The 26,400-nt window shown below is 41.1% G+C and overlaps 2 protein-coding genes across 3 annotated transcripts in view; one reads left to right on the forward strand and one right to left on the reverse strand.

Annotated features, from left to right (window-relative positions):
• Selenof (selenoprotein F) overlaps positions 1 to 4,093 on the reverse strand; it is a 28,054-nt gene extending 23,961 nt beyond the window's left edge. The window contains exon 1 of the mRNA XM_021661671.2: positions 3,783 to 4,093. Within this exon, the coding sequence (XP_021517346.1) occupies positions 3,783 to 3,872 (90 nt within the window). The 5' untranslated portion in view covers positions 3,873 to 4,093. The remainder of the gene's footprint in view (positions 1 to 3,782) is intronic.
• A 262-nt stretch (positions 4,094 to 4,355) lies between these two features.
• The window catches only part of Hs2st1 (heparan sulfate 2-O-sulfotransferase 1), a 136,531-nt gene continuing 114,486 nt past the window's right edge, over positions 4,356 to 26,400 (forward strand). Inside the window, exon 1 of one of the 2 annotated variants that reach the window (XM_060392590.1) lies at positions 4,356 to 4,813. In XM_060392590.1, the coding sequence (XP_060248573.1) occupies positions 4,690 to 4,813 (124 nt within the window). In that variant the 5' untranslated portion in view covers positions 4,356 to 4,689. The remainder of the gene's footprint in view (positions 4,814 to 26,400) is intronic. The other variant, XM_060392591.1, reaches the window with a different exon arrangement.

Raw genomic sequence — 26,400 nt, forward strand, 5'->3', positions numbered from 1 at the left:
CCCTCTAGCTTTGAAGACTTTTCCTGCCTCTGTAGCTTTTGTATCAGTCAGTTCTACCTCTCCTCACTCTTTGGCTTCCCCACTTTCCAGCTATGAATCCCTGTGCTCCTGATGTGTAAATATGGTCCTCAACTGCTGCTCATATTTTTCCCTATGTCTAAAATGCTTTCCTCATTTTTACCTTGTTAATTCTATTTATTTCCAAGAACCTAATCAGTGCCAATCTTCTAGGAAACCTTTTAACTTATTTTTAGCCATTGCACTTTTCTTCTCTGAGAAATGTAAAAGAGAACTACTCAAGAACACGGACATAAAAATTAGGGTTTCTGAATTGCTAACAACATGTGAGTGATTCAGGTGAGAGGCTTTAAGTTGTTCTATTTCCAGCCCTACACTAGCGTTTGTTTATTAAACAAATGATCTGGTAAAAACCACAGCCTCCAATAGGGGAAGTGTCAGACTGATTGTATCTGGTCGGTCTAGAACGAGGAGGGGTCTGCAAGCTTCTATGGGCCAGAAGGCAATTATGCTTTGTTAGCAAAATGGTTTCTTTTACAAATACTCAACTCAGTCACTGCGACACAAAAGCAATCACAGACAATGCAGAAATGAATGTTCCAATAAATGTCAGGGTTGGCTGAAACTGGCATACCGGCTCTAGTCCGTCAGCTTTCTCTCAATTGGCAAGATTAAAATCCTCTGACATTGCTAGTATGTCACCACAGAATGCTGACCATCTCACGGGCCGTTATCAGTAATATTCTAATCTGCAACATCTATAATAGCGTACCTCTATAATAGAGAATGTACCTAATCTTCACTACTGACCAACTATCCCAACTAAGTGGGAGGGACCTATGAGTTTAGTGGTGAGTTTTCTGTCGCTGATTCTAGTTCAGCTAAAAGACAGCGCAACTTCCCATCAGTTCAGTAAACTGTAAGACCTGTTTCACAGGGTAACTTGAAATCAGGAACAGCAACATGGCGGACTGGAGACAGCTGCATCCACATGTTCTTACACTGTGGTTGGCAGTCCTCCAATGTCTGTGTTTGCCTGTGTGCATTTGTGCTGTCTGTCTGCTTATACCCTCTACCCCCAAACATCAACTTTGGAACTTGGTCACCATGCTGCAAAGATGCCTAAATTAGAGACACAGCATGGACAGAACCACACAGAGAGCAACTGAGGCCCCAGCTGACATCATCAACAACTGCATGTTGCATCAACAATATGCAAGTCAACAGCCTGTAGATTCAGACTCCAGCCTTCAACTGGGATATGAGGGACCATGGGACAGAAGAGCCCCTGCTGTGTCAGTCTGAAAACTGATAACCCATCAAATCTGAAAGCAAAATAAACTGTTTACACCACTAGATTTAGAGGAATTCATTTTGTAGCCAGCAACTAAAACATGATAATAGCAAACTCACTCTCAAAACTGCAAACTGCTTAAGAACTTGCAGAAACGAGCTAGGGACATGGCTCAGGAGGTAACGTACTTGCTAAACAAGCTTGACACCTGAGTCTGGATTGTCAGGGTCCATCTAAAAAGCTAGGGGCTGGCATGTACATCTGTAATCCCAGCAATGGATGGAGAGTGCAAAGCCAGGTGGATCCCAGGACCTCCGTGGGGTCTAGATGAAAGGAAGAGGAGCTCCAGACTGAGCGAGAAAACCTTTTTAAAAACAGTGAAGAAATGATAGAAGGCTCTCAACAGACATTGGCTTTTGGCCTCTACACATATCCAAGTGCTTGGAGGAGTGCACCAACACACACACACATGCACACACACATACTGTCCTTTCATCAATTTTCACTCTCAGAAAACTTGTAGGTTTCTCTTGTAATTCTTAACAAATTTCAAATCAGATGGGATTAGAGAGAATGAATTTCAACATAATGAACACCAGAAGCATTGTCATTGCTGGAAGCTCTTACAGACCACCATACAGTTTTTTTTTTTTAAAGGTTTTTTTTTCTTTTGGTTTTCAAGACAAGGTTTCTCTGTGTAGCCCTGGCTGACTTGGACTCACTTTGTAGACCAGGCTAGCCTCCAACTCAGAGATCCGCTGCCTGCCTCTGCCTCCTGTGTGCTGGAAATAAAGGCCAGCACCACCACACCTGGCAATTTTAAAGGTTTTAATGAGTAATTCTATCCAAGGAGTGAAAGTACAGAGAATTTAATAGAACACATTTTTGGCTTGAGCAATTAGGAAGCTGATATTGGCAATTTTCATTTATATTCTCAATAAGTAAAGAGGGAATTCAAAGAAAAACTTGGAGGCTGTTACTTCCAAGTAGAAAGGTCTTTTGGTATCGAACTAGTTTTCAGGTATATTTAGGAAGTAAAAATTAGTAAGGCTTGGTAATTGTCAGTATGAGAGGTACACAAACGAAGGAAGGAGTCAAAAATGACATCTGAATTTTGAGTTAAATTTGGTGGGTAGCCATCATGGCATGTAACTAGCCATAGACTCTTCCTGGCATGAACATTCTTTCCAATGCAATTCTGTCACTCCTCGTGCACGGCTGTGGAGTTGATTTATTTACCTACCTGTGGCTTGGTCGTGAGACTTATGTTGACAGGTATAATGTGATGGGGTTTGGATCAGTTTAGACAGTGGGAGGAGCTTGCTTTCTACTTCTAACCTGTCTCCCAGAAGGGATATGTGATTTCCATGGCAAGGTCTTAAGAACCTTTTGCTCCTTTGGAGTGCTGTCCTGAGATCGCTGTGAAAAATAAGTTAGTCTAGTCTACTGGGAGCTGAGAGGTTATAACCAGAACTAAGTGGTCCCTGTTAATGGCACTGATTATGAATTACGGCAGTTTTGGATTTTTAGTTAATTTAACTGACGAGTTCAAATCATTGCATACGTGATGGAACTGCTCCACCAACCTAAAGGATGGTTAAATTGTTTAAAACATGCTTTTTTGGGGGTGGGGTGGGGGGGAGCAGGTATTTATTTATAAAACCATTGTCTATTGAAATTTAGAAGGTCTGAGGCGCTACTCCTTTATAACCTTTGATAATGGTAGCAAATGCAAATGCAAACAAACCCAGTTATCTCTAGAGCACAGAAAGTTTGGAGGGACGTTCCCCTAGGTGATTTCCGAGGTACCTGACGCCTCAGTAACAATCCTGTATTGCAAAGTAAGACGCCAAGAGTCCACCTTTTGTACAATGTAACAAAAGCAGAGATGATGTTTGCAAAATACTAGATGTACGAAAAGCAGAGTATTTAGAGAGGGACGGTTTAAAAACTTTCCAAAATCTTGGACAAATCACTTAAATACATGAAGTACAAAGCATGTAAATATATGGGGGGAGGACTTCCATAGAGGAGTTTACCAAAGTACAGCTGTTTCATAAATAGCTGAATAAGTCAAAACTAGGTTTTCGCTTTTCAGAGATTCTGAACCCATGCATCCTTGTCAACGAAGTAAAACGCTTGTCTGGACCAAACCAAGACGACGTCCCTTTAAGGTTTGCGAGTCCTGTGGTAGTTTCATTCATTTCTGTCTCACCAAAAGAAACCTCCCTCCTTTCTAAGCATTTATGCACCCACTGCGTTCTTGAAAACTCGATTTTAGCTGCCTGAAGTGAGGAGACCGTCGCCTCTAGAGCTCCGGCTGCAATTCTGCCACGTTTCATTGCGGATGGACGCGGCCGCTAAGGAAGCCCGTCCCGAGGGCGGCTCCCCTGCGTGGCCGCGGGCTCGACCTTCCTCATCCGAGCCCTCCGACCGGCCCCCAGGCAGCCCCAGAGGCGTCCACACTCACCGCTTGAAGCGCAGTCGCCAGCAGCAAGCGCAGCCCCAGAGCGGGCCGCAGCCACCCGCCCGGCTGGGCCGCCATCCCTGCGGTCCCCATCAATCTTCAGGTGTTTGAGGACCCCTGTGCGGGGGACGTCCGCTGCACTGCCTGATGCGACACCCGCCGCAGGAGGCCACCCCTACAGGTCTATTATCCTTCAGAGACCAGCATTAGTTAGGCGACCATAGGGGCGTGAAAGTGACCGATTATTAGACAGTCATTAGGTTCTTTTAGAGATTCAAGTCAGGCATTTTCCTAAACCGTCCGCGCCTGGGCTTCTCATTCGGGACATTACGTCGGATAGCCCCCTCTCCGCATCTACCCAATCGAGTACCGCCTTGTTTGAGGCCTGTGACAAGGAACCCAACCGTAAATCCAACCAAAAGGGCGCTAAGCGGCCGCTCTCCGGACCAATGAGCCGCACCGTAAGGGAGGAGGGGGCGGAGCCTCTGGTTGCCCGGCAGCGTGCGTCAAGGCGTGCGCGTGGCGGCCGAGGGGGAGGGCAGGGGGGCGGGGCGAGGGCGGCGCAGCCGCAGCCGCATCGCTGCCGGAGGAGCGCGCGGGCGCGAGCGAGCGACCGAGGGAGGGAAGGGAGGAAGCGAGGGAAGAGGGCGTGCGGCCGCGGGGTCCCGAAGCCAGGCAGCGGCGGCAGGAGGGCGCCAGGGCCGTCGAGTGGGCTCAGGAGGGGCGTGCACCGGGCGGCCGGCGCTGGCTCCCGCGGGCGGGAGACCGGAGAGGAGGAGGAGGAGGGGGTCGCCGCGGCGCGGCAGTCCGCGCAGCTCCCGGGTCGGGGTCTCCTCCCGGCGCCTCGGTCGCCCTCGGGGCCCCGCTCCCCGCCCCCCGCGGTATGTCTTGATCGCGAGCAGCGGGTTTCATGGGGCTCCTCAGGATTATGATGCCGCCCAAGTTGCAGCTGCTGGCGGTGGTGGCCTTCGCGGTGGCGATGCTCTTCTTGGAGAACCAGATCCAGAAGCTGGAGGAGTCCCGGGCGAAGCTAGGTGAGGCAGCCGAGCGGTGCGCCGGGGTCGGGCTGGCGGCTGGGCATTGCCGGGCGGAGCAAGTGGGAGCCCGCGGGGCGGTGGGAGGCTTGGCTCGGAGAGTCCCGGGGCTGCGCCCCAGGCACGTCCACTCCCGCCGCCGGGGAGGGAAGCCGCCCGCGCGAGGTCTCCGGCCAGAGGGCTGCCCCGTCGGCCCTCCTCGGAGAGAGGACCGAAGTCTGCGCGGGGCTGGCGCTGCCGGAGGACGCTCATCCTCTCGTCTCCTCCGAGCCGTTCTGGAGAGCCCCAGTCGTGTGCGGCGAGGGGGGCTGGAATTTGAATTAGGGTTACCAGGGCACGGCATGGTTTGTGGATGGTGGCCGTGGGGCGGGCCATCGAGGGAGGTGGGCAGAAGTGGAAGGGGACGCCGGGAATGCTGCGGGGTGAAAGCAGCTCACGGTAGTGAGTGGCGTGCCTGAGCTTGAGGGTCAGCGAGGGACGTTAGAAGTGACAGCCCAGGTAGGCTGGCCCTGCGGGACAGCGGAGCAGGTGAGGAGCTCTGATTGCACCGAAACGAGGAGGTCTTTATGAGTGCCACTCTGCTGGTTGGTTTGGGCTTGAGAGTGGGGTCGTAAACGTAGGTTGATTGCCTGTGCAAGAGGGGAACGTTGAAGGCTCGACATTGCAGGAAAATGAAAAGAGTGGGGAAAGCTAGCTATATGGGTATCTTAAAGCGTTTCTGTCAGTGTGGAATGGCCAAGGGTGCTTGAAATACTAAGTTGGAGTGTGAAGTTGTGCAACAGCAGACGAAAGCGCGGAGAGTCGGTATTTGGAAGTGCTCTGGAAACAGGGAGACTTAATGACGACACGTTTTGAGTTAGAAATGTACATGGCCCTTAAAAATCAGCTCAAAGGATGTAACTTGAATATGGGAAGCGGCTTTTGTGTACACTTTGACCTAGCCAGTTTCTTAAACATGACTTAAAGTTACCTTGAGGAACAGGTAACTGTTGCAGTGGATTAATTTTTAAGAAAAGAAGTACCAGAAAATAATTTAAATTTTATATGTAGTAGCTATTTCTGAGTTTTGGTAAATTTTACAGAAGCCTTGAACACGTTGTAAAGAATGATGTTATCAAAGAATGTTGAATATATTTGATTGATGTACAGCTAAATGTGACATAGGAGCCAATTGTACTTTCAGCCCTCATTTCTAGAGTGAAATATGAAGAACTGTTGAGTTTATTGACTGGATTTTAGAAAGGCTTTGTATGCTACAAACTTACGTGTCTACAGCAATTACAGTCGGAGTCTGGCCTCATTCATGATCCAGGTTTACAGGAAAAAAGTGACTCATAATACGTTAAATGAAATAATAATAAGTTAGTTAAAATAAGAATTTGTGTTTATTGTTGACTTTTTCCTCCTTGTCTAACATTTTTTTTTCCTACAGTGTTTGAAAGTTGTTTCTATACACCACCTGAACAATTTTAAAAGTTATGGGGGTTGCGGGGGGGGGGTGGTGGCTGGAGAGATGGCTCAGAGGTTAAGAGCACTGGCTGCTCTTCCAGAGGTCTCTAGTTCAATTCCCAGCAACCACATGGTGGCTCACAACCATCTATAATGAGATCTAGTGCCCTCTTCTGGCCTGCAGGTGTACATGGAGGCAGAACACAGCACACATAGTAGATAAATGGATAGATAGATAGATAGATAGATAGATAGATAGATAGCCTGCAGGTGTACATGGAGGCAAAACACAGCACACATCATAGATAGATAGATAGATAGATAGATAGATAGATAGATCTTTAAAAAAAGTTACCCGAAGATGTAGAATGCCATAGAATAATGTGCTTCCTCATGATTTTCATTCATTTCAGAAAAAATATCCTCTGCCAGAAATATGTGCATCAAATTAAATATTCTATAAAGGAAGTAGCAAATATGTACAAGAATAAGTAATTTTGAGAAATAACCCAGGGGTGACCATGGTGGGCCAGGTCTGTAGTTCCAGGACTCTCAAAACTGACACCAGAGGAAGGTGAGTTCAAGACCAGTATCTGCTACTACATGGCACTATCCCGCCTTTATTAAAAACAACCAAAATCGTAAGAAAGAAGGAAGAAGAAAAAGTAGCTCTCAAATGTAACAACACCCAGAGATGTAGACGTGACAGAGAAAGCGTGTAACTTTATGTCAGCCCATTAATCTTCTGACTAGAGTTTTTTCTAAATAGTTTATTTTTAAAAGACATAGGTATCTATGCTGTGTGGCCCAGGATGGACCAGAACTTGTGGCCTCAAGTGTTCTTCCGTCCTCAGCCTTGAGAGAAACTGTAAATGCCCTCCACCTTGCCACCTCCTCACTCCCACTCTTGAAAAATCAGTCTTGCTTAAAAGGCAGTGCTGAAAGAGACACTGCCCATTATTCTGACAGCGTAGGAAAGACAGATTAAAGGGTCAAGCTGTCATTAGACAAGTTTCACCTGTGATATTCTTATTTAATCTTCTAAGAATACCAGAAATAACTTTTTCAGTTACAGAATAATCCTTAAACTATATAATTTGCCCGAGACTGTATCAGTAGTAAGTGGCAGAGTCAGAATTGGAACTCAGGTATGTCTGATTTTTAATTGACAACTCCTGTAATTACACCAAGCAGTTTGAGACTTCAGCTGGCATTATACTACAGTTGAGCTGCTTGAATAGCATTTATAAATTGTATTATCAATGTATATATTGCTGAGAATGAATATTCTGAGAAAACTCAATTTTGACACAAAGGAATTGGCTTAATGTCTTGCCCTTTGTTTATATCCATGTAATGAACATAATTATATTACTCAACGAAATGGACCAAAATAGCTTGTTCCTACTATTGAAAAAGAAAACCTTTGGTTGTTTTCTGTAATTTTAAAATTGCAACATTAAAAGCACTTTTTACTTTGGCACTGGAAGGCTATTGAACATTTTACCCTTAAAAATAGTTTTTATTGTTTATTTTTTTCTATTATAGAATATTCCAAACAGAAGGAATGTCTGTTAATGACTGTAAAGTGACTTAAAGTCAACAGTATCCTGATAGGGAGATCTCCAATAAAGCAGTAGGTGTATTCAAAAATAACATCTATTCACTCCCTCTTGGGAAATTATTTAAATAGGAATTCCTGAACCTCCCATTATTATAGTTTTCTACTTTATAGGTTATTTTTTTCCTTAAAGCAAATATTTCTACAGCTTACTGATAAATATTATGCTTACAGCTTGCTTTTTCATTTAATATTATAAACCTTTTCCATGTTCTATTTGACATGCTCTGACTTATTCTAATAGCTGTCTAATATTTCAAATTATGCATGAATCCTAAGTTACTATGTGAGTAATAGGTAGTCATTGTGTCTCTACAACCTCCCGCACTTTTATGGCTTGTTATTTATTTTCTTGTTATTTTAAACCGTGTTGGAAGCATGTTTATGTGTCTCTAACTCTTTACCCTTTGATGTCATTTTTTATTAGGAGAATGTCTGGGTCAAAAAGATGTATGTTATTTGTTACAGTTTTTACCCTACAGGTTCTGGTAACCCATTTTTCCAGAACACACAAGCAGTGGAAATGCTCAGGTTTTATTTTTGCCACTCTGGGCTATGAAATGATATGTAATTAAATGATATATATAATTTTTACTTAAAATATTTACATTGTTTATTGCTTTGTAATTGTTTTTTTTTTAATTTGGGTAATTTATTACTTTTTAGTTATTTGGGTTTTTAAATGTTAACATAAATAATCTGTTCTTTATATCTGCTTTTTTTTTCTAAGTCTGCATTTGTCTCTCAGCTGTGGTATATCTTGTTTATATAGAAAGGTTAAATTTTATACAAATCTTATCAATTTAGGCAACTCGTTTTCATGTTAAGACTTTTCTCAACCAAAATAGTATATATGCTCTATACTTGAGTAGAATAATTTATAGTTTTTATTTTGCATTTGTCATTTAAACCATATATTTATGCACAGAGATTTATTGTTATCTTTTGATGAATAACCATTTATGGCAAATATTAATAAAGAATCTGTCTTTTCTTATGTGAATCCTGTTATTCGTATAACAGGATTTTGTTCTGTGTAAAGTTTTTGTTCTTTTAGTTCAGTTGGTTTTGTATTTCAGTCTTTTTCAGTAACCTAAAATTATTTAGACTCCAGGAACATATACATACATACACATCAGATGTTTGAATTTCCTAAAACTGTATGTAGCTTTCATTAGATTTATAAGAGGTGATGTGATTCCCTACTCTGGTATAAAAAGAAATCACAAATATTTAAGACCGTTTGAGCAACCCTCATCAGAACTTTAGAAGATCGTATGCTTCCAGGTCAGACTCTTGGTTACTGCTCTGTTGCTGCACATTAACACACATGCACTGTGGGTCACTTTCCAAGTGCAGGCACACTGAAAACTTAAGATCAGTGTCAGGCTATTGCTTAAGGTACATAGGAAACAGCAATGAACTGTGTGTTGAGATTTGGGTTCCATTGTTTACAGTTACCTCTGTAAACATTCCAAGTCTGAAAATAGTCTGGCATTTGAAACACTGTGGTTCAGGGTTTGTGTTTCAACCTGTAGATATTTCATGGTGAATAAGGTCAGTGTATTCTTTATAATAATGTTGACAACATTTGTCTCATTGTTTACATTTACAAGATAAGTACCTTAGTTATGAAGAACTTTTCTCTGGGAAGTTAGGCTTGGAAACTTTATTCTAAAAAAAAAAAAAAGGCAAACCTAATTTTCTGGCAAGATGGGTATGTTCAGGATGGTATGGTTGTAGATTGTAAACTTAATTTTCTAATGAAAATGTGAAAGGTTAGGGAGTTGAAGTGAAAATTGTCTTAGCAATAATTCAGAGCTGTAGGTATTAAAATTTGCTGTTTATGAAAAGTAAAGCTAGGACTCTCAAGAGCATGCCTGTTGCTTTTGTTGGCCGATAGAGCGCTATAATGAAAGCTGCTTTTCCTACAGAATTATGTGCTTAATGGTCTAATTTCCTATAGAGCCTAAGCATTTTAAATAGCGTATGTCAACCACAGGCTTATGAAACCACTGTGAGTTTATGAGTGTGTTAGGATGCAGTCTTTTAAATGAAAAATGTAGTTCTATATAGATTGTGCTGTGGTCTCTGTTGGTGAAATTGTTAACCAGTGTTTTCTCAAAACTCTACTGAAGAACTAATTCCAGATCAGGGCTAGGACTGTTCTTTGGAATTTGGTAGTTTTTGGAAAATGCTTGAAACCACACACAGATGAAGAGCAGCAGCTATGGTGGAGAGGGCTTTGGGTTGATGGGGGAACAGAACACTTTAGAAATGCTGGTTGACACATCACCGCATCTTGACAAGGATGTCGGTGATGTAGAGTCATCATTTGAAGCAGCTGATCTCATGATAATTCCAGGATGTGTGTCTCTCATCCCATTAAGCTTTCTAATCGTTCAAATATTCAAACTCTGTTCTCTAGAAAGAGCACTTGAGAAGCGTGCACGTATAGAAGAATTTGAGAGGGTTCACAATAACCTCATTATTTGCTGTTTTCTCCCCATTCACGAGTACCTGCACATAATGGCCTCTTTCTGCCTGCTTAACCACATGTCAGGTGCTCCCATTGGGCCACTGTGTATCTGACCCTGTCCTCTTCTGTCAGGACATGTTTCTAGAAGCTTTCTGTCATTCTGTCATAATTATTACCCCCTCACACACAGTCACACATCCTGCTGGATTCTTTGTGAACATATTTCTCTCCAAGCCCAAAAGAAAGAAACCACCTGCTAAGCTTTGTCTGTTAACCTACTCCCTTTTGCAAAAGGAACTCTTTTAACTTCAACAGTCACCGTGCATCTGCTGAATACTGTTGTCATTTGTGGTCTTCATCTTAGTGCATCAGCAGAGTTGGATGCAGCTAATCGCTTCTTTCCTCACAGGTGATGTTTACTGGGATCCAAGATACCGCACTGTTAGTTTTGTGTGTTATTCCTCCATTTCTCTTTCTGGTGGTAGAGATTCCCCTTTCTTCCTAAGCACTTAATTTTGAGAGCTTTAAAAAAAAAAATCTCTCAGCTGGTGATTTATATGTTAAAAACTTGTAAATACAGTAGTAGTTCTAGCTCAGGCCATTTTCTAAACATTAGACTTATATTCAGCTGCAGTGACAATTTGGTGGAAGGGGGGTTAACCGACTTTTCAAATTCATTATCTTCAGAACAGATCATATGATCTCTGTGTTCCTGTCTCACCCAAGCCAGTTTCTTTCCTTCTCATTTTGATAACCACTCCAAGTTTCTAAGGCTTCCTGTGACCATTTCTTTTATGCTGCATCTAATATATTTAATGAACGTCTTATTAGCTTCACTTTAAAATATTTGTAGACTGTGTCTGTTATTTACCAACTTTACTATCCTCACTCTTTAAAGATACTGTTGTCTCTGTTTTGCTGTATTTTCACTAGTTTCTGCTTTTACAGTTGATTTCTCTGGCTCAGTGCAACATGAATAAATGTGTTAAATGTTTGCTTTTTTGAGGCAGGGACTCGTGTAGCCCAGGCCAGCATCAAACTGTTCATATAGCCAAATACAACAATAGCTGTCCCCTGCAGAGTGTGCCCCAGAGCAGACATTTGTACAGTACTAGGAATCAAATAATCAAAGCTAGGGCTTCCTGCGATCAAGGCAGGGTACCAACTAAGTATATTCCCAGCCCGAAATCTGAGTTAAATCTTGTCATATGGAACAGAAGGTACTCATAGAACATACATCTCATAAGAGGTTAATGTCTAAGGTGTTTAAGGAACTCAACTCAGTAGTAAGAAATAATGTGATGTAAATGATCTGAAATGACATTTCTCAAAAGAAATTATCAATTCTTAGATATGCAAGAAAACTCAGTATTATTAATTATAAATTGCTAGGGAAATATGAAATGGGATGTTATCCACATTCTTTAGAAAGGCTGTTACTGAAAGTTGGAAAAATGTGGAGACAGGGAAACCCTTTATACATGTGAAAGGAATGTAAATTAGTATAGTCAGTATAAGAAAATGGGATGGAGGTTCATCAAAAAAAGAATTGCCTCATAATCCAGTAGTTCTACTAACTGGTTCTAGGTCCCTAGAAAATGAAATTAGTATGTCAAAATGATTTCTGCATCTCCTGTTTATAGCAGAACTATTTACAGCAGCTGAAACATGCAGTCAACTTTAGGGTCCATGATTGAATGCTACTTAGCCATGAAAAGAAAGGGAGCCTGGGATTTGCTCCTGCACACAGGAAGAAGTTATGTTAGTGGGATAAGGCAAGCACAGAAAGCAAGCACTGTATGATCTTATGGATGTGTGGAACCTAAGAAAGTTGAACCCAAGAAAAGCAGAGGGTGGACTGGTGGTTACCAGAGACTGGATTAGAGGGTAAGGGTTGGGGCATATATTTAAGGAACACAAAGATTTACATCAGTTGGAAGAGTAAGTTCAGAATTCTATTTAGAATGTGGTAACTGTATCAGTTACTTTTCCTGTTGCTGTGTTAAAAGCAACATGAGAGAAAAGTTTTGTGTTGGCTCACAGTCTCAGGTGCTGTCAGTTCACCATGGCAGGTAGTCATGGTGGTAGGAGCCGAAGACAGCTGCTCATATATCCACAGCCAGGAAAGTCATTAACACCAGTGCTCAGCTTGCTTTCTCCCTGTTATTCTGTCTACAACCCCTCAAGCAATAATAGTATCACAGTTACGAATCTGATTTAGATAATCCCTCATAGGCAGCTCAGAAACTAGCATTATCTAGACGATCCCTCACAGGTAGAGGCTACTCTAATCTGGATGATCCCTATCTGCATGTCTAGAAGCTTGTCTCCTGGGTGATTCTAGATCTTGTCAAACAGACAGTGTCAACCATTCCAGTGACTGGAGAGATTAACAGCGGATGATGGTCTTCTTACAAATTTGTTAACAAACCAAGTATGTCATAACAGAAAATAAGTTTATGAAGTATGCCCTATAAAATTTAATAATTTTACAGTGCAGGTATTTTCAGAACACATATATATATATATATATACCTATAACTATATCTATAACTATATATACATAGTTGCATTTATCAATTAAAAATATACTTTAGGCCTGGTATGTTAGTGCATATTTGTAGTCCCGTTTACTCAGGATGCACCTGGATGATAGCTTAAGATGAGTTTAAAGCCAGCATGGGCAAATTAGCCACACTGAATCACAATATATAAACTAGAGTATATTTTCAAAAGAAAAATGATAAACTTTATTGGTGTTCCAAGTGAGTGTAAAAAGGCTTATTCTGTTGTAAGGTGGCCTGTGCTGGACATGCCTGGGCTCTGATGCTGTTCCAGGCCTCTTCATCATGTTGTTTTCTTTCTGCTTAATTTGTCCTGTCAGATTTTGAATTCTTTTGTGCTTATTGTGGATTACTGTCTCTCCTTTCAGTTCATTGTTTCTTGAATTGTTTTGAGGTACCGTGATGAGGTGTGTAAATGCTTAAGGATCGTGATGTATGAGAACCCCACCCCCACCCTGAGACAAGTGTATGTGTTGGGACTCAAGTCCTAGAGCAACAGCATGGGGAGATAGTCTCCTCCTGCTGGCTGGCTCCTGGATTTTGAGCTTCCTAGGCTTCACAAGTTTGTGGAAGTAAAATTCCCTTTAGCGATTACTCAGTCTCGGGTGTTTTGTTATAGCGATATAAAATGGTCTGAGTCAGATGACTGCTTTGTGTGATGTTACTGTGGCTGCTTTTCTTTTGATGGGTATCAGTGTACTGTGTGTTTCCTTTCCTTGTTAGTGGAGGCCAGAGAATGATGTGGGATGTCTGTGTCATTTGCTTCTCCACATGTTTTCCTTCTTTGGGTATGTTTGAGTATGTGGTATGTGAGCCTGTGTGTGTTCATATTTGCATGTGTGCTGGTGCACATTTGTGTACAGGAGCATCTGCAGGTTGGGTGCATGCTCACGTGGGTGTCCTGGGTTAATGTCAGGAATCTGCCCTTCTGTGGTTCAGTGCTTCTTTTGAGGCAGGTTCTCTCAGTCAGACCTAGAGCTCACAGATCCAGCCAGTTTCACCAGCTTACACCAAAGATAGCCCATCTTTTCACTCTTGAAAGCTGGAATTTTATAGGTGGGCTCCCGAGTCTACTATTCAGGTTTTCCATGGGTTCTGGTGATCTGAATGTTAGTTGTCTTGCTTGATCCATTTCCCTGTGCCTCCACCTTAGTTTTGGAGATAGGCTTAGTCAGGGTTACCTAGAGGAACAGAACTGATAAAATGAAATATATGTATGTATGAATAGTGTGTATTATATGTGTATATAAAATACATTATTACATATAATACACACATGTGTATTAAAAAGAGGATTTATGAAATTGGCTTACAAGCTGTGGTCCTACTAGTGCAACAATAGCTGTCTTCTGATGGAAAGGACAAGAATCCAATAGTTGTTCAGTTCGCAAGGCTGCATGTCTCAGCTGGTCCTCAGTATGTGTTGGATACTGATACCAGTGAAGGAATGCCTCAGTGGCTGGATAGATGAACTTGCCAGCAGTGTGAGGGCAAGCATGAGGTAGAAGCTTCCTTCATAGCCTTTTATGTGGGCTGCCACCAGAAGGTGTAGCCCAGATTTAGGATGGGTCTTCCTACCACAAACCATCTAATCAAGAAAAACTCTTCAGAGTTGTGCCCAGCTGCTTGGGTTTAGTTGATTCCAGATGTGGTCAAGTTGACAACCAAGAGTATACATCACAGGGTATCTCATTGAACTTGTAGGTTAGTGTTTCTGCTACCCTGTCTACCCAGTGAGCCCTGGGGATCTGCCTGTCTTCCTTCCCAGTGCTGGGCATTGCAGATGTCTGTGTCTACACCCAGCTTTTATGTCGGTACTGGGATTCAAACTCAGGTCTTCATACTCTCTCACTAACCACTTTACTCATTAAGACATCTCCGTTACTAAAGATTTCTTGTAAGCAGCATATTGTTGAATCTTACATCCAATCTTACAATCTCCTTTTTAAGTGGAATGTTTAAAGCATTTACTTTTGACATAATTCTTGATGTCATTGCCTTTAAATCTCTGAATTGCCTTTGGTTTCTCTGTTCTATCTGTTCTTTTACTTTTTCTGCTTTTAGAGTGAAAGTAGCTCTTTTTTTTTCCTTTGTTTTTTTTTTCTTTCTCCATTTTTCTCATTGGATGAGACACTTGCATGGCTTTGTGCACATGAATGTAGTTTCTTTATGAATTGTGGTACATGTACCATAAATTTAATTACAGTTGTTATATATCCATTGTTTTAAGTAGCCAATAATTTTTAAAGAAAATACAAACATCCTTTAAGACTTTTATGCTTTACTTGTGTATTTACCATTCTCGATGTTTCTGATTCTTTTGTGTTCATGCAGATTTACATTTTTTTTAATCCTGTAAGATTTCTATGTCATTACTTACACCAAAAAAAAATATATCTGAATTCTTTTCATTTTTATATGTCTGTAAAAGCATTTATTTGTTTATATGTTTGAAATATTTTTGCTGAGTATAGAAGTCAACATTAGTATTTTTGTCAAGCTTTGAAGATTTGGTTCCATGGTCTCTGCTGTGATTTGTATTTTGTTCCACTGTATGTGATACATCTCTTTCTCTTGTTGGTGGCTTGTATGGTTTTTCAACTAGATTTTAAGTGATTTGCTTCTACTTGCCCTTGCTGTTGCTTCCTGTGGCTCAGGTATGAAATGTTTTCCCACAGTGGTGTGTTGAGGGTGTGCACCCAGTGTTGTTTTTAGAGGGGTGGCTTCCGGGGAGGGCTTAGATTATGTGTATCACACAAGTGGATTGAATCCACTGATGGTTTCAAATTTGATGGAGTTATCGGGAGGTGGTGAGAAGTAGGATGTCAGGCTCTTTGGAGGGAGTGAACACTGTGGGGTCCGGGTAAGTGTGTGCCTTGAAGGATTGACCTTGTTACCTGGCTCTTCTTTCTATCTCTCTGCTCCATGGCCACTGGCATCCACAGCCTTGCTCTCATGTGCCTGCCTGCACCTTGATGTGTTTCAGCCCAGGCCCAGAAGGAATGGAGTCTGCCACCCATGGGATTAAACCTCTTGAACCCTGAGCCAAAGTAATCCTTTCTTCTTTTGGTTTGTTTTTCTCAGATATGTTTTTACAGTGATGCAAAGTTGATTAAAACCCTTGGGGTTTATTGAACTTTTTTGGATCTGTGGATTTATAGTTGTTGTTATGTTTGCATATTTGGGCTATTATTCTCTTCTGTGTTCTTTCCCCTCTCCTTCAGAAACTCATATGCATATTAGGTTGCATGGACTTGTCGAGGGCTCAGTGATGTCTGCTCATTTCCCCAGACTTCTTAATATATGTTCCTTTAAATAGCTTTGGCATTGTCTTCAATTCAGTAATCCCCATTTCTGCACTGTATAATCAGCCTTTAATCCTAGCCAGCGCATTTCTCTCCCAACAAATTCTAGAAGTTCAATTTGGATGTTTATAAGTTATTTTCTGTTTGCATCCTTAAGATGTGCTCGCTTTCTATAATTCTTTTGATATTCTTGTTTATTAAAGCCTGCCTTCCCTGTTGTATCTGAGTAATTTTTACTGATTTGCATTTCTGTTTATTATGGCCAAGAATTTCTTAGCGCTATACAAATTATCCAGGTGGTTTTTAACAGGGAGCCAGGTGTTGTAAATTGTGTTCTGTTACATATTGCATATTTCCATATTTCTGTAAATATTCTTAAGCTGCATTGTGGGACACGCTCAAATTACCTAGAAACAGTTTGATTCTTTTGAGGTTGCTTTTGATTTTCTCGAGGGGAATTCCTGTAGCCTTTAGTCTACAGCTGATTCTGCTCTGAGCAAAGGCAGTATTTTTGTCGTTTCCTTGAGATGCTCAACATTAATGTCCTGTGTATTGTGTGGGTTTCCAATGTAGCCTGCAGGAGCCCTGGGTAAGGCAATACACCTGTGTCTTGAGTGCTGCTGTAGTTTCTTCTCAGCCATAACTCTTGGGCCTTGTGCTCATTCTGCAACTCTGTCTTAAGTATTCCTACTAGGAAATTCACTGTCACCATTTCCCTGAATTCCCAACTCTAGCTTACCCCTCCCTCTTTCCTCTTCCTCCTCCTTCTTTTTCTTTAACTTTTTACTTCTTCTTTAACCTGAAAATTCACTTTCATAGGAGTGATTTGCCATAAAACATTTCATACTTTCTAACCAGATGGCAGAATAAAAGAGGTTTTCCTTGTGTTCCTGTAGCAGGAAGGGGTGGGACCATTGGAATCTGGGAAGATGGAAGACTGGGGTAGGAGGTCACTTTGGTTCAGAAGTTAGAGTCTCCTTGTGAGCTGGCACTGTCAGCAAGATGCTGTAGATGTGCTAAGTGGAGTCTGTTTGCTGAGAGGAGCCACTCCTAGAGTGTCGTTAGGTCAGGCTCAGAAAGCTTCAGTACAGACAGATGGAAGGAAGGTGTTGTCCCCTCTCCCTTTTGTTTTGTCATTGGGTTTCTCATAAACAGCTGCAGCCCTCCCTGCCTGATGAAGCAGACCAGTGGGCTAGTTCTACTGGACTCCTGCTGGGTTCCTTGATTACAGCCCCTGAGTTTAAGTCTCCCTTCTGTACTATGGCCTGGAAACTCTTTTCAGACTCCATAGATCCACCTCATTTCCTTTTTCTCAGAGATCACCCTGCATCTGATTTCCTGTTAAATATCTAATGTCTGAAAACATTGCACACATTATCCACTCTTTTCAAGTTAGAGAGCCCTGTTATGCTGTCTTGGTGTGAGGTGAGAGCTGGATACATCTTGATGTAAGCCCAGATTGCCTTAGGACAAAATAGTGAAGTAGGGTAATCTATGTTACAGTTTACAACTAAAGCTAATACTGTAAACTCAAGGAAAGAATCATGCTTTGGTCTTCTCTGTCTTCATAATCTAAGCCTGGTGTTGAGGTCAGGCCCTTTGTAAATTGCTGATTCAAAGGCAGAGGCAAGACTTACTCATAGCTCGACTTCACTTCCCATGGGACTGTCAACTGACCATGAATTAGTTCATATAAGTTCTATCAGTTTTGCTCTGATCTCAGGAACCAGCCACCTGGACTCCTTAGGCAGAGCTGAGTCCAAGATGTAGGCTTTCAGACTGACCTAAGAAGCACTTGGGTTAGGGAGAGGCTCTGCTTTTCCGTGATGTATGTGTGTTCTTGCAGGGTGTGTATGGGACTGTTTTCTTCAGAGATTTATTTTCTATGTTTCTTTGGTAATACTAGGTGTTACCAAATACTAGGTATTGGTAGGCTAGATCATAGGGGATGGTGGTTCTAACTATAGTCAAGGTACAACTGTATAATGACAATTATAGCAAATATGTTACAGTTATAGAAAACACATTAAGGTTATCTTAAGGAAAATATTACGATAGTTCTCAGATGCTCAACTTTGTGCCTGATTCTAGGCAAAGCTAGTTAGATTGTATCAAATGTGATTATGATACAATGTCAAGGACAGTGCATTTTAACTGGTATTGTTGTATGCTCTGTTGGAACGTGGAGTTTGAGGCTATAAATTGGTTTGGTATTTTGTAGCGGTTTTAAGATTGCATTTGTAGGGAAAGTTTAGTCTACTTTTCTAAATCCCAGTACAGTTTAGAATGGGTCCATTCAGATTGTCTGGTTTTCCCCCAAGTTTGTGACATAGCTAAAAATAGGGTAAGCACCAAGATGACTTTAGAGACTGATCAGATGTCTGTTGGGAAAGGGGACTTCTGTTGGGAAACACTTTGGATTGTGGTTCAATGTGTTTGCCACCTCAGGCTAAGTTGGCACATCTCTAAGCATAAATTGTTTGAGGAGGGGTAATGAGTGATTCAGAAGTTTTAAAATCTGGTATGTATTTTCATTATTTTGAAGGAAAACACTATGAAAAATGGCTGATCAGTCTAGTATTTTTGTGCTATAAAGATTAATAGGTTTTTGCATCAGAGTCCCCATGGCTCGCTTTTAGATCATGAGTTCTGTGATAAGTGCTCTTGTATTTTCAAAACAGTTCATGGTGTAGTGTTCCTTTTAGTTAATAGTAACCTTAAATTTGTTTAAAAGATCTAGCTATGTAGTATACACATATCAAAAATCTTACTGACTTACGAATTTTATTCAGTATCCGATAAAGCCTAAATTCTGCTCTGTTTTCATCCTAAGAGCTTAGTGAATGATTACAGCTCTCTGTTGTTCCTTTGGGTTCTAAGGTATGATGCAAAATATTTATTTTTGAAATATTCAGTGATGAGAAATGTTGGCATGAGATTTGGAGCTTTGAGTAAAATTGAATTATTGGCTTAAAATATAAATCGTAGAGCCTGTTGTGATAGCATGCCTGAAATTCACACACTAGGATGCTGAGCCAAGAGGACAGTGAGTCCAGGCTTGAGCTACACAGCAAGACCCTACCTAAGTAAAGTAAAGAAAATGGGGGAAGCCCTTCCTCAGCCTTTCGCGTAGCGTACTGTAGTTTTGTAGTCAGTTTTGACACCAAGATTCTTGATCAAATGATGCATACTTGTGGATATTCTGTGTTCGGATATTAGAAGCTGCCTCCAGTTGCCAGCATTTTAAACTGCAGTACAGTTTTAATGCTTTTTAATGAAACATACTCAAGTCTTTCATAAAATGTGAGATGTTCATAGTGTACTCTATATCCTTGGCAGAACACCAAGTTAAGCTAATCGTTTCTTCCATAGAAGAGCTAATTAGAAAGACTGGCTTGACATGATCTTAGGTGTGTTTTAATAGCTTGTTCATTTTATTAAATTGGCTCGAATAAAAACCACTCACCATTGCACTCAAGGACATAAATTCTTTTGCTCATATTTTGAAGGTTGAAACAAATAGAAAAGGCAAACAGACTTGTGTGGTGATATTTAGTGTCCTGGAATAGGTTTCCTCGCATGGAAAATGAGCGGTGTGTGTGACCTTTGCCGCTGATGCTGGCAGTTGGTTGTGAGAATGTCGGTCAAATTTAGTAATCATCCTGTCTGGGATGACTGATAGGTTGGATGAGGTGCTATGCCCTTTTCTTTTGTCCACCGTTGGAACTTTGTGATTAATTAAGCCAGTGACTAGTTACTATCTGGTCTTCCTCATGACTATTCCTACTTCCCTTTGGTCTCTTTCTTCCTCATGACTCTTCACTCTCTAACACCTGCCTCGTTTTTCTCGAGTGGTTGTTTTTCGTCTTCTCTACTGTGACCTTTGAAGCTTTACTGTAATACAATAATGCAGTGCGTCACTGTCATACACTAGGTGGTGTGGTGGTTCTCACTACACATAAGCATTACTCCTCGGGGCTTGTGAAGATCAGACAGTGAAGGTGAAGATGTTTGAAACTGTGAAATAGTATAGTTATGAATTAGTATCAGTAGTTACATCAGTGAGCTGGCTCAGTGTCTAAGGGCACTGCTTGAGGGCTAAGGACCGAGGACCTGTGTTTGATCATGAAGCCATGGTGGGAGGAGAGAGCTACCTTCCTCAGCTGTCCTCTATCTCTGAATGCCTCAAGGAGCACATGTTCTCTTTCCTCCTCAGTAGATAAATAAATGTAAAATGCAATCATAATAACCGTCATTACTTTCTCTTTGCTGTTGGTGTCTCCATGGTTCAATATAACTTATAGTTTACCTTCCTTACTACTGTAGACTCTCCCAGGGCCCCAACCATAGGGCTGTGTAACTCTTTTAAATGTTCAGAGAAAGAAATGGTGCAGTGTGACTGCCTGATTCCACAGTCATTAGCTGGTTCTTTTCTAAGGGAAAAGTACTCACACTGGTAATTTGTATATTGTTTTTTCCTAATGATAGTAATATATTTTCATTTATATTATAGAAAACCTTTAAGACATATTACTGAATTCTTATCACTGTTTCCTTCTAATCCATGCCAACTTGACAGTTTCAGGATAGATTTTTCTAAATTACAAATTAAGTGGTGACAGGGGAATTGTTAGGTGTATATATATGTATAGTGCTTGATTCCTTGGCTTTTTCATTTTTTAAAGCATTAATGATAGCTAGATTAGTGGAAGAAGGAAGAAAGCCAGCCAATTTTCCCTCTTTGGCAAGGCACTCTGACTGAGTTTCTCTAGTTTGCTGTCAGTTTCCTGGTGATTCACCGTCACAGTCTCATATAGAGGCAAATGTGCAGGTGTATTCTGTGCCTTAGGTTTAGGGAGTTCAACATTTTCACACAAATACAGCTTGTACCATTATGTTTATTGCCAAAATTATGAGAGTAAATATAGAAAACACTAAATGCTTAAAATCTTACAGCTTTAAAAATTAGCAACTCAGAGGAGGGGCTCATAAGTCCCTAACCCCTTGCCGAGGAACAGTTGACAGTTGATGGTTCCTGGGGGAGGTGGCCATTTTTTTAAGGGTGTGGCCTGGGCCCAATTACGCACTAGTGAGTGGTCTCCCACCTAGGAGTATAGGGGCACAGCTTGGAGTCAGTAGGGTGTGTGTGTGTGTGTGTGTGTGTGTGTGTGGTCTGTGTTTGTGTATGAGAGAGAGACAAAATTAGGACGAGGTGGGAGGAGAATGTGACCCAAATATAGCCATATATTAAATACTCAAAAAGTGACGTAAGCACTATAATAAATTATTAAGTCAGGTGAACAGTCATTTTGCCAACCTAAAGTCAGAAAATTTGGGAGATTGGCTGGCCATAGTTGGGCATGCTTTAGCATCAGCTGTTATGGAGGTTGGGGCAGGAATATTAGTTTTAAGAGTTCATGGCTAGCTGGAGAACATAGCATGACCCTGTGTCTCCATGGAAAAAAGAAGGAAGGAGGGAGCAATTGGGAAGATTAGAGTGGTAGAGACTGTGAGAGATAAACTGTGATTGCCTCAATAATTTTGTTGCTACTTTTCCAGTCAGTATAGCGTGATTCTTAGGTACAAGTCACCCTTAATGAATATTTAATGTATAGTTGCAGGACATAGTTTTATGAGTAGAACATTGTTTGATTTGCATGTGATATTTTATGGTTATTGTCTTGTATAATTTTCCTACTTAGAAGTAAAAACTCTTTGCAAAAGATGCTTGGTTTGTTCCATGTATTTGAATTTTAGCTATATTTTAAGACTTTTGGTGCTACTGGGAATTAAACCCCCTGAGCTGTACATGCCAGCCCAATATTATATTTATTATATTATATTAATAATAATAATTATTATTAGTGACTTTACCAGTCTAGAATTGAGGATGACAGGATCTAAAAACAACATGACCCTTTTATATTTTACCGTCCTTCCTCTGTTCTTTGTGTGTGCAGTTGTGTGTCAGTGTTTTGCTCGAATGTGTGAACATGGACCACATGCATGCCTGGTGCCCACTGAGGTCAGGAGAGGGGGTAGGATGTGGTGGAACTGGAGTTATGGACGGTTGTGAGCTAGGTGGTGCTTGGAACCCAACTTGGCCCTCTGCAAGAGCAGCAAGAGCTTTCAATGACTGAGCCGCATTTCCAGCTCCTTTTCCCCTGTCTCTATGTGAAATCTAGTACTTTCTGGTGGAAACTGTATCTTAATTTTCATTTTTGTTCTGAAAACGTTAGCATCTGTTAGTCTGGGCTTTGGGCAACTACCTTTTCTCTAGAACAAAAAGACCCTATAATTTTCCAAGAGATCTCTCTAAAGTTTATGCATGTTGAGGGAGGGTAGCTTACTTTTTTTGCCTCTTCTATTTAAACAGTGTTGTAAGAAACCATTCTTCCTTGTTCTCCTAAGTTAAATTAATTTGAAAACTTAGACCTTCCTGTATAACCATGTATGTATGATTTTGTGTTCTTACATGAATTAACAATCTCTGAAAGGCCAAAAGTTGAGTATTTGTTCCGTGTTCCATTCAGCAAGGTGGTTGTGGTAGCACTGGAATTGGCAGAAATGTGAGAGGCAGAGCTGAGAAGTCTTGCAGACTTAGTGAGATCAGAGTGTCACAGCATATTGAATAATGCTTTTTAAAAAGTCACCAGACACTTAGTGGGAGAAATAATATTTTTGTCTCTGTAAAGAATATTCTCTGAGGTACTTAAGAGACACTAAATAAGAATAGGTTAAAGTTGTGTGTAATGTAGGGGACATAGCAAGTTTTAAGAATTCCTTTTAATTATCCTAATGCTGCCACCCTTTAATAACAGTTCCTCATGTTGTGGTGACCCCCAACCATAAAATTACTTCATTGCTACTTAATAACTGTAATTTGCTATTGTTGTAAATTATAATGTAAATTTCTGATACTTCTGTGAAAGGGTTGTTCAGCCCCCAAAGGGGTAATGACCCACAGGTTGAGAATCAAAGACTTACATGGTGTTGAATATAATTTGGAAAGATCATCCATCTAATCATCAGGATAAGTGAGGATATTGTAGCAGTAATGACTGTGATGTCTCTATTTTTGCTGTAATGTTGAAAACAGTCATTGTCAATGTAGAATCCATCCATGGAGAATAATCTGTGTAATAATTATTGAGTACCTTTTCATAGAGACCATGTTATTACTTAGAAAAAATTATGGTGTAGGTAATCTTTTATAGTACATTTACTTTCTGATTGAGATTAAAGCAATAGTTCATTGAAGTGTTGCTTAATTTTTTTTTAATTTTAGGAAACTCTTTAAATAGTTCATAATTTATTTATGTAGCCATAATTGCTAAGAAAAATATGGTTTAAACTGGCTATTCTAAGACATAGTTTTCAAGTACTTAAAATACGAGTTGCTAAATTAATACTAAAGGTTAAAAATTGCTGACACATAACTAAGAGATTTTCAGATTGCTGTTGGTTTTTAACTATTCCTCAGGTCATCCATACTGTACTAAACACAATTTTTATATATTTATTTATTTGAGACAGTGTCTCACTATGTAGTCATGGCTGGCCTGGAACTCTCTGTAGCTCAGAGATCTTCCTGAGGTTGTGTGCCACTGCACCCAGCAACAATTTTCAATGGCTGAAGAAGTGTGCAGTCACCATCAGACCACTCGCAAGCCTAGTGTGTTTCTCACATACACGGGTATGGCCAGTGGCAGTGGAAAGGGAGGATTTATTTTAGCTCATGTTTTCAGATTTCACTCGTTAGTCCTTGGCTGCTTATTTTGGGGCTGTGGGTGATAGTGGAGTGTGTGGATTAGAAGGCTCTTCCCCTCAAAGTGAGTAGGAAGCAGAGGAAGAGGAAGGAATGGGGCCCAGGAATACCTTTCAGAGGAATGAGGGCAGCAACCACCTTCTTTGTGGAGACACCTGCTCCTAAGATTTCCAGTAGGAAGGTAGTGCTACTAGATGCTATTAGAGGGTCAGCACAGGAACCGGGGAAGGACAGTTTTGTGTAGGTCGTAGCACCTGGTTGGGAAAGGTTTCTGAGGAAAGCGATGCCAAAAGTCCAGAGCTTTCATTTTAGGGTAGGGATCATGACTCATACTGAGATGATGATTTCAGATTTAACAAGTGGTGTCACCTGCCTGTCCTCTTCCCATATTAGTGTTACTGATAGAGTGTAAGTAGGAGAGCCACTAACGCACATAAAGTCAGGCACAGCTCTTCCCAAGTCAGGCCGGACAAGCAAGGAGACAGACGAATATACCACCTACAAGTCCGTGCACAAACTGACCTCTACAGAAGCTTCTGAACACAGTTCTGAGTGAAGGGGCATGTTTATAATGTGCTCCTAAAGTAACAAAACAAAAAGGTAACTGATACTACTGCTGAGGTCTTGTAGCACATTCCTCTGTCAGCCCTTCTCTGTTGGCCCTCCCTCCCTCTTCTCCCTTTATCTCCTGCCTTTGTCTTCTTGGTCCTGTTTTTGTCGTCGTGTTTGTTGTTAATTTTCAGCAAGATGCTTTGCTAATAGATACTATATTTTAATAGTTTTGTAGTCATTTTCATTGATTTGGACGGCGGTGGGGGGGTGTTGTTGGTTTTTTTTGAGGCAGGTTTTTTCTATGTAGCCTTGGCTGTCCTGAATTTGCTTTGTAGACCAGGCAGGCCTTGACTCACAGAGATTCACCTGCCTCTGTCTTCCCGAGTGCTGGGATTACAGGAATGACCCACCATGCCCGGCTCATGGAGTTTTTAATACTATAATTACATTTGCTAATACTGTTGTTTCGTTTTTCAGTATCATGTCATATTGCTTTGGTTGCATTACTGAATTGCATTATTGAACATAATCGGTTTTGGGCTTTATCTTTAACAGGAATAATAGCTACTGTGTATATATTTGCAGATTTCTCTAGTATCTACTGTAGTTAGTTAATATATAATGAGTGCTTTTACCATGTTTTATAAATTGTATTGTTATGTCATTGCATTAATTTTTATAATCTTCTGAGGCATCAGCATTATCTCTGTTTATAGATGAGTAAATTGGATTAGACTAATTAATTTGGTTACACAGTGTCACATGGTAAGGAAGTAGTTCACACCCCAGTTTGTGTTTGCTTACAGTGTAACCTGCACTGACATATACACTTGCATAGGTGTGCATGTGTAGAGACCAGAGGACCATCTTGTTGCCCATTGGGCACCATCGTTTGTTTGGGGTTTTGTTTGTTTAAGATTAGGTCTTTTACTGGCTTGGAACTTGCCAGTTAGGCTAGACGGTCTGGCCAGGGATTTTCCTGTCTCATTTCCCCAGTGTTCATATTATAAGAATGGGCCACCATACCTGGCTTCCTCTTTCTTCTTCAGCCACATGGGTTTTGGGGATTAACTCAGGTCCAGTCCAGTCCTACCTGCTTCCTCTAGCCCATACCCACACTTTTATTCATTTTGTGTTTACCCGCTCTTTCATGCTAGTTAGATGGATTGTGTCTCGGGCAGACTAAGCCTGCCCTCTCCCTTCTGATCTTTTCTTCCTGTCTTCCTCCTCCCTCCTCCCTCTTTCCTTGCTTCACTTGTTGAACTTTGAATCCTCCTGCCTCAGCTTCCTTTGTAGCTTGTATGACAAGGCTGTGTGCTTTACCTGTCCTGCTCTTACTTTAGTAACAGATCAGATAAAACCTAAAACCCACATGTATTTGTGCTTTTGGAGATTAGCCTCAAAATAAGTATTTTCAAAATGATTGTATTTTTGTTACTGACAAGATGTGTAGTCAGTTGTATCTGTGCTCACCTGTCAGTGAGTAAAATGTACAGTAGCCATCCCACAGCATCTAACAGCCCTCCTTAACCTCTTTGCTTGCAGACCTGCCACTGATCTGTTAATGGGCTCTTGGCACTCTGCAGCCCTCTGCATAAGGACACAAATTCATGGTGTTTCTCCTGATGGGGCCTCACTGGGAGAACAGCAGGTGTGCGCTGTCAGGTGCCTTGTGTATGTGGAGATACCCGCATCCCCAGTGGGGGCTCAGTCCAGAGCTTGAGTGAGTGAGCGTATGTTCTTACCTAAGTCACCTCTTGAAGCTTTGAGAGAGAGCATGCAGAGACTCTTCTGTGAGGACCAAGAACTTTGCAGACTCCATTAATCCAATGTTGTCTTTTCTGTTTTT

The sequence above is a fragment of the Meriones unguiculatus genome, chromosome 10 (genome assembly GCF_030254825.1).
Source record: "Meriones unguiculatus strain TT.TT164.6M chromosome 10, Bangor_MerUng_6.1, whole genome shotgun sequence".
Lineage (NCBI taxonomy): Eukaryota > Metazoa > Chordata > Mammalia > Rodentia > Muridae > Meriones > Meriones unguiculatus.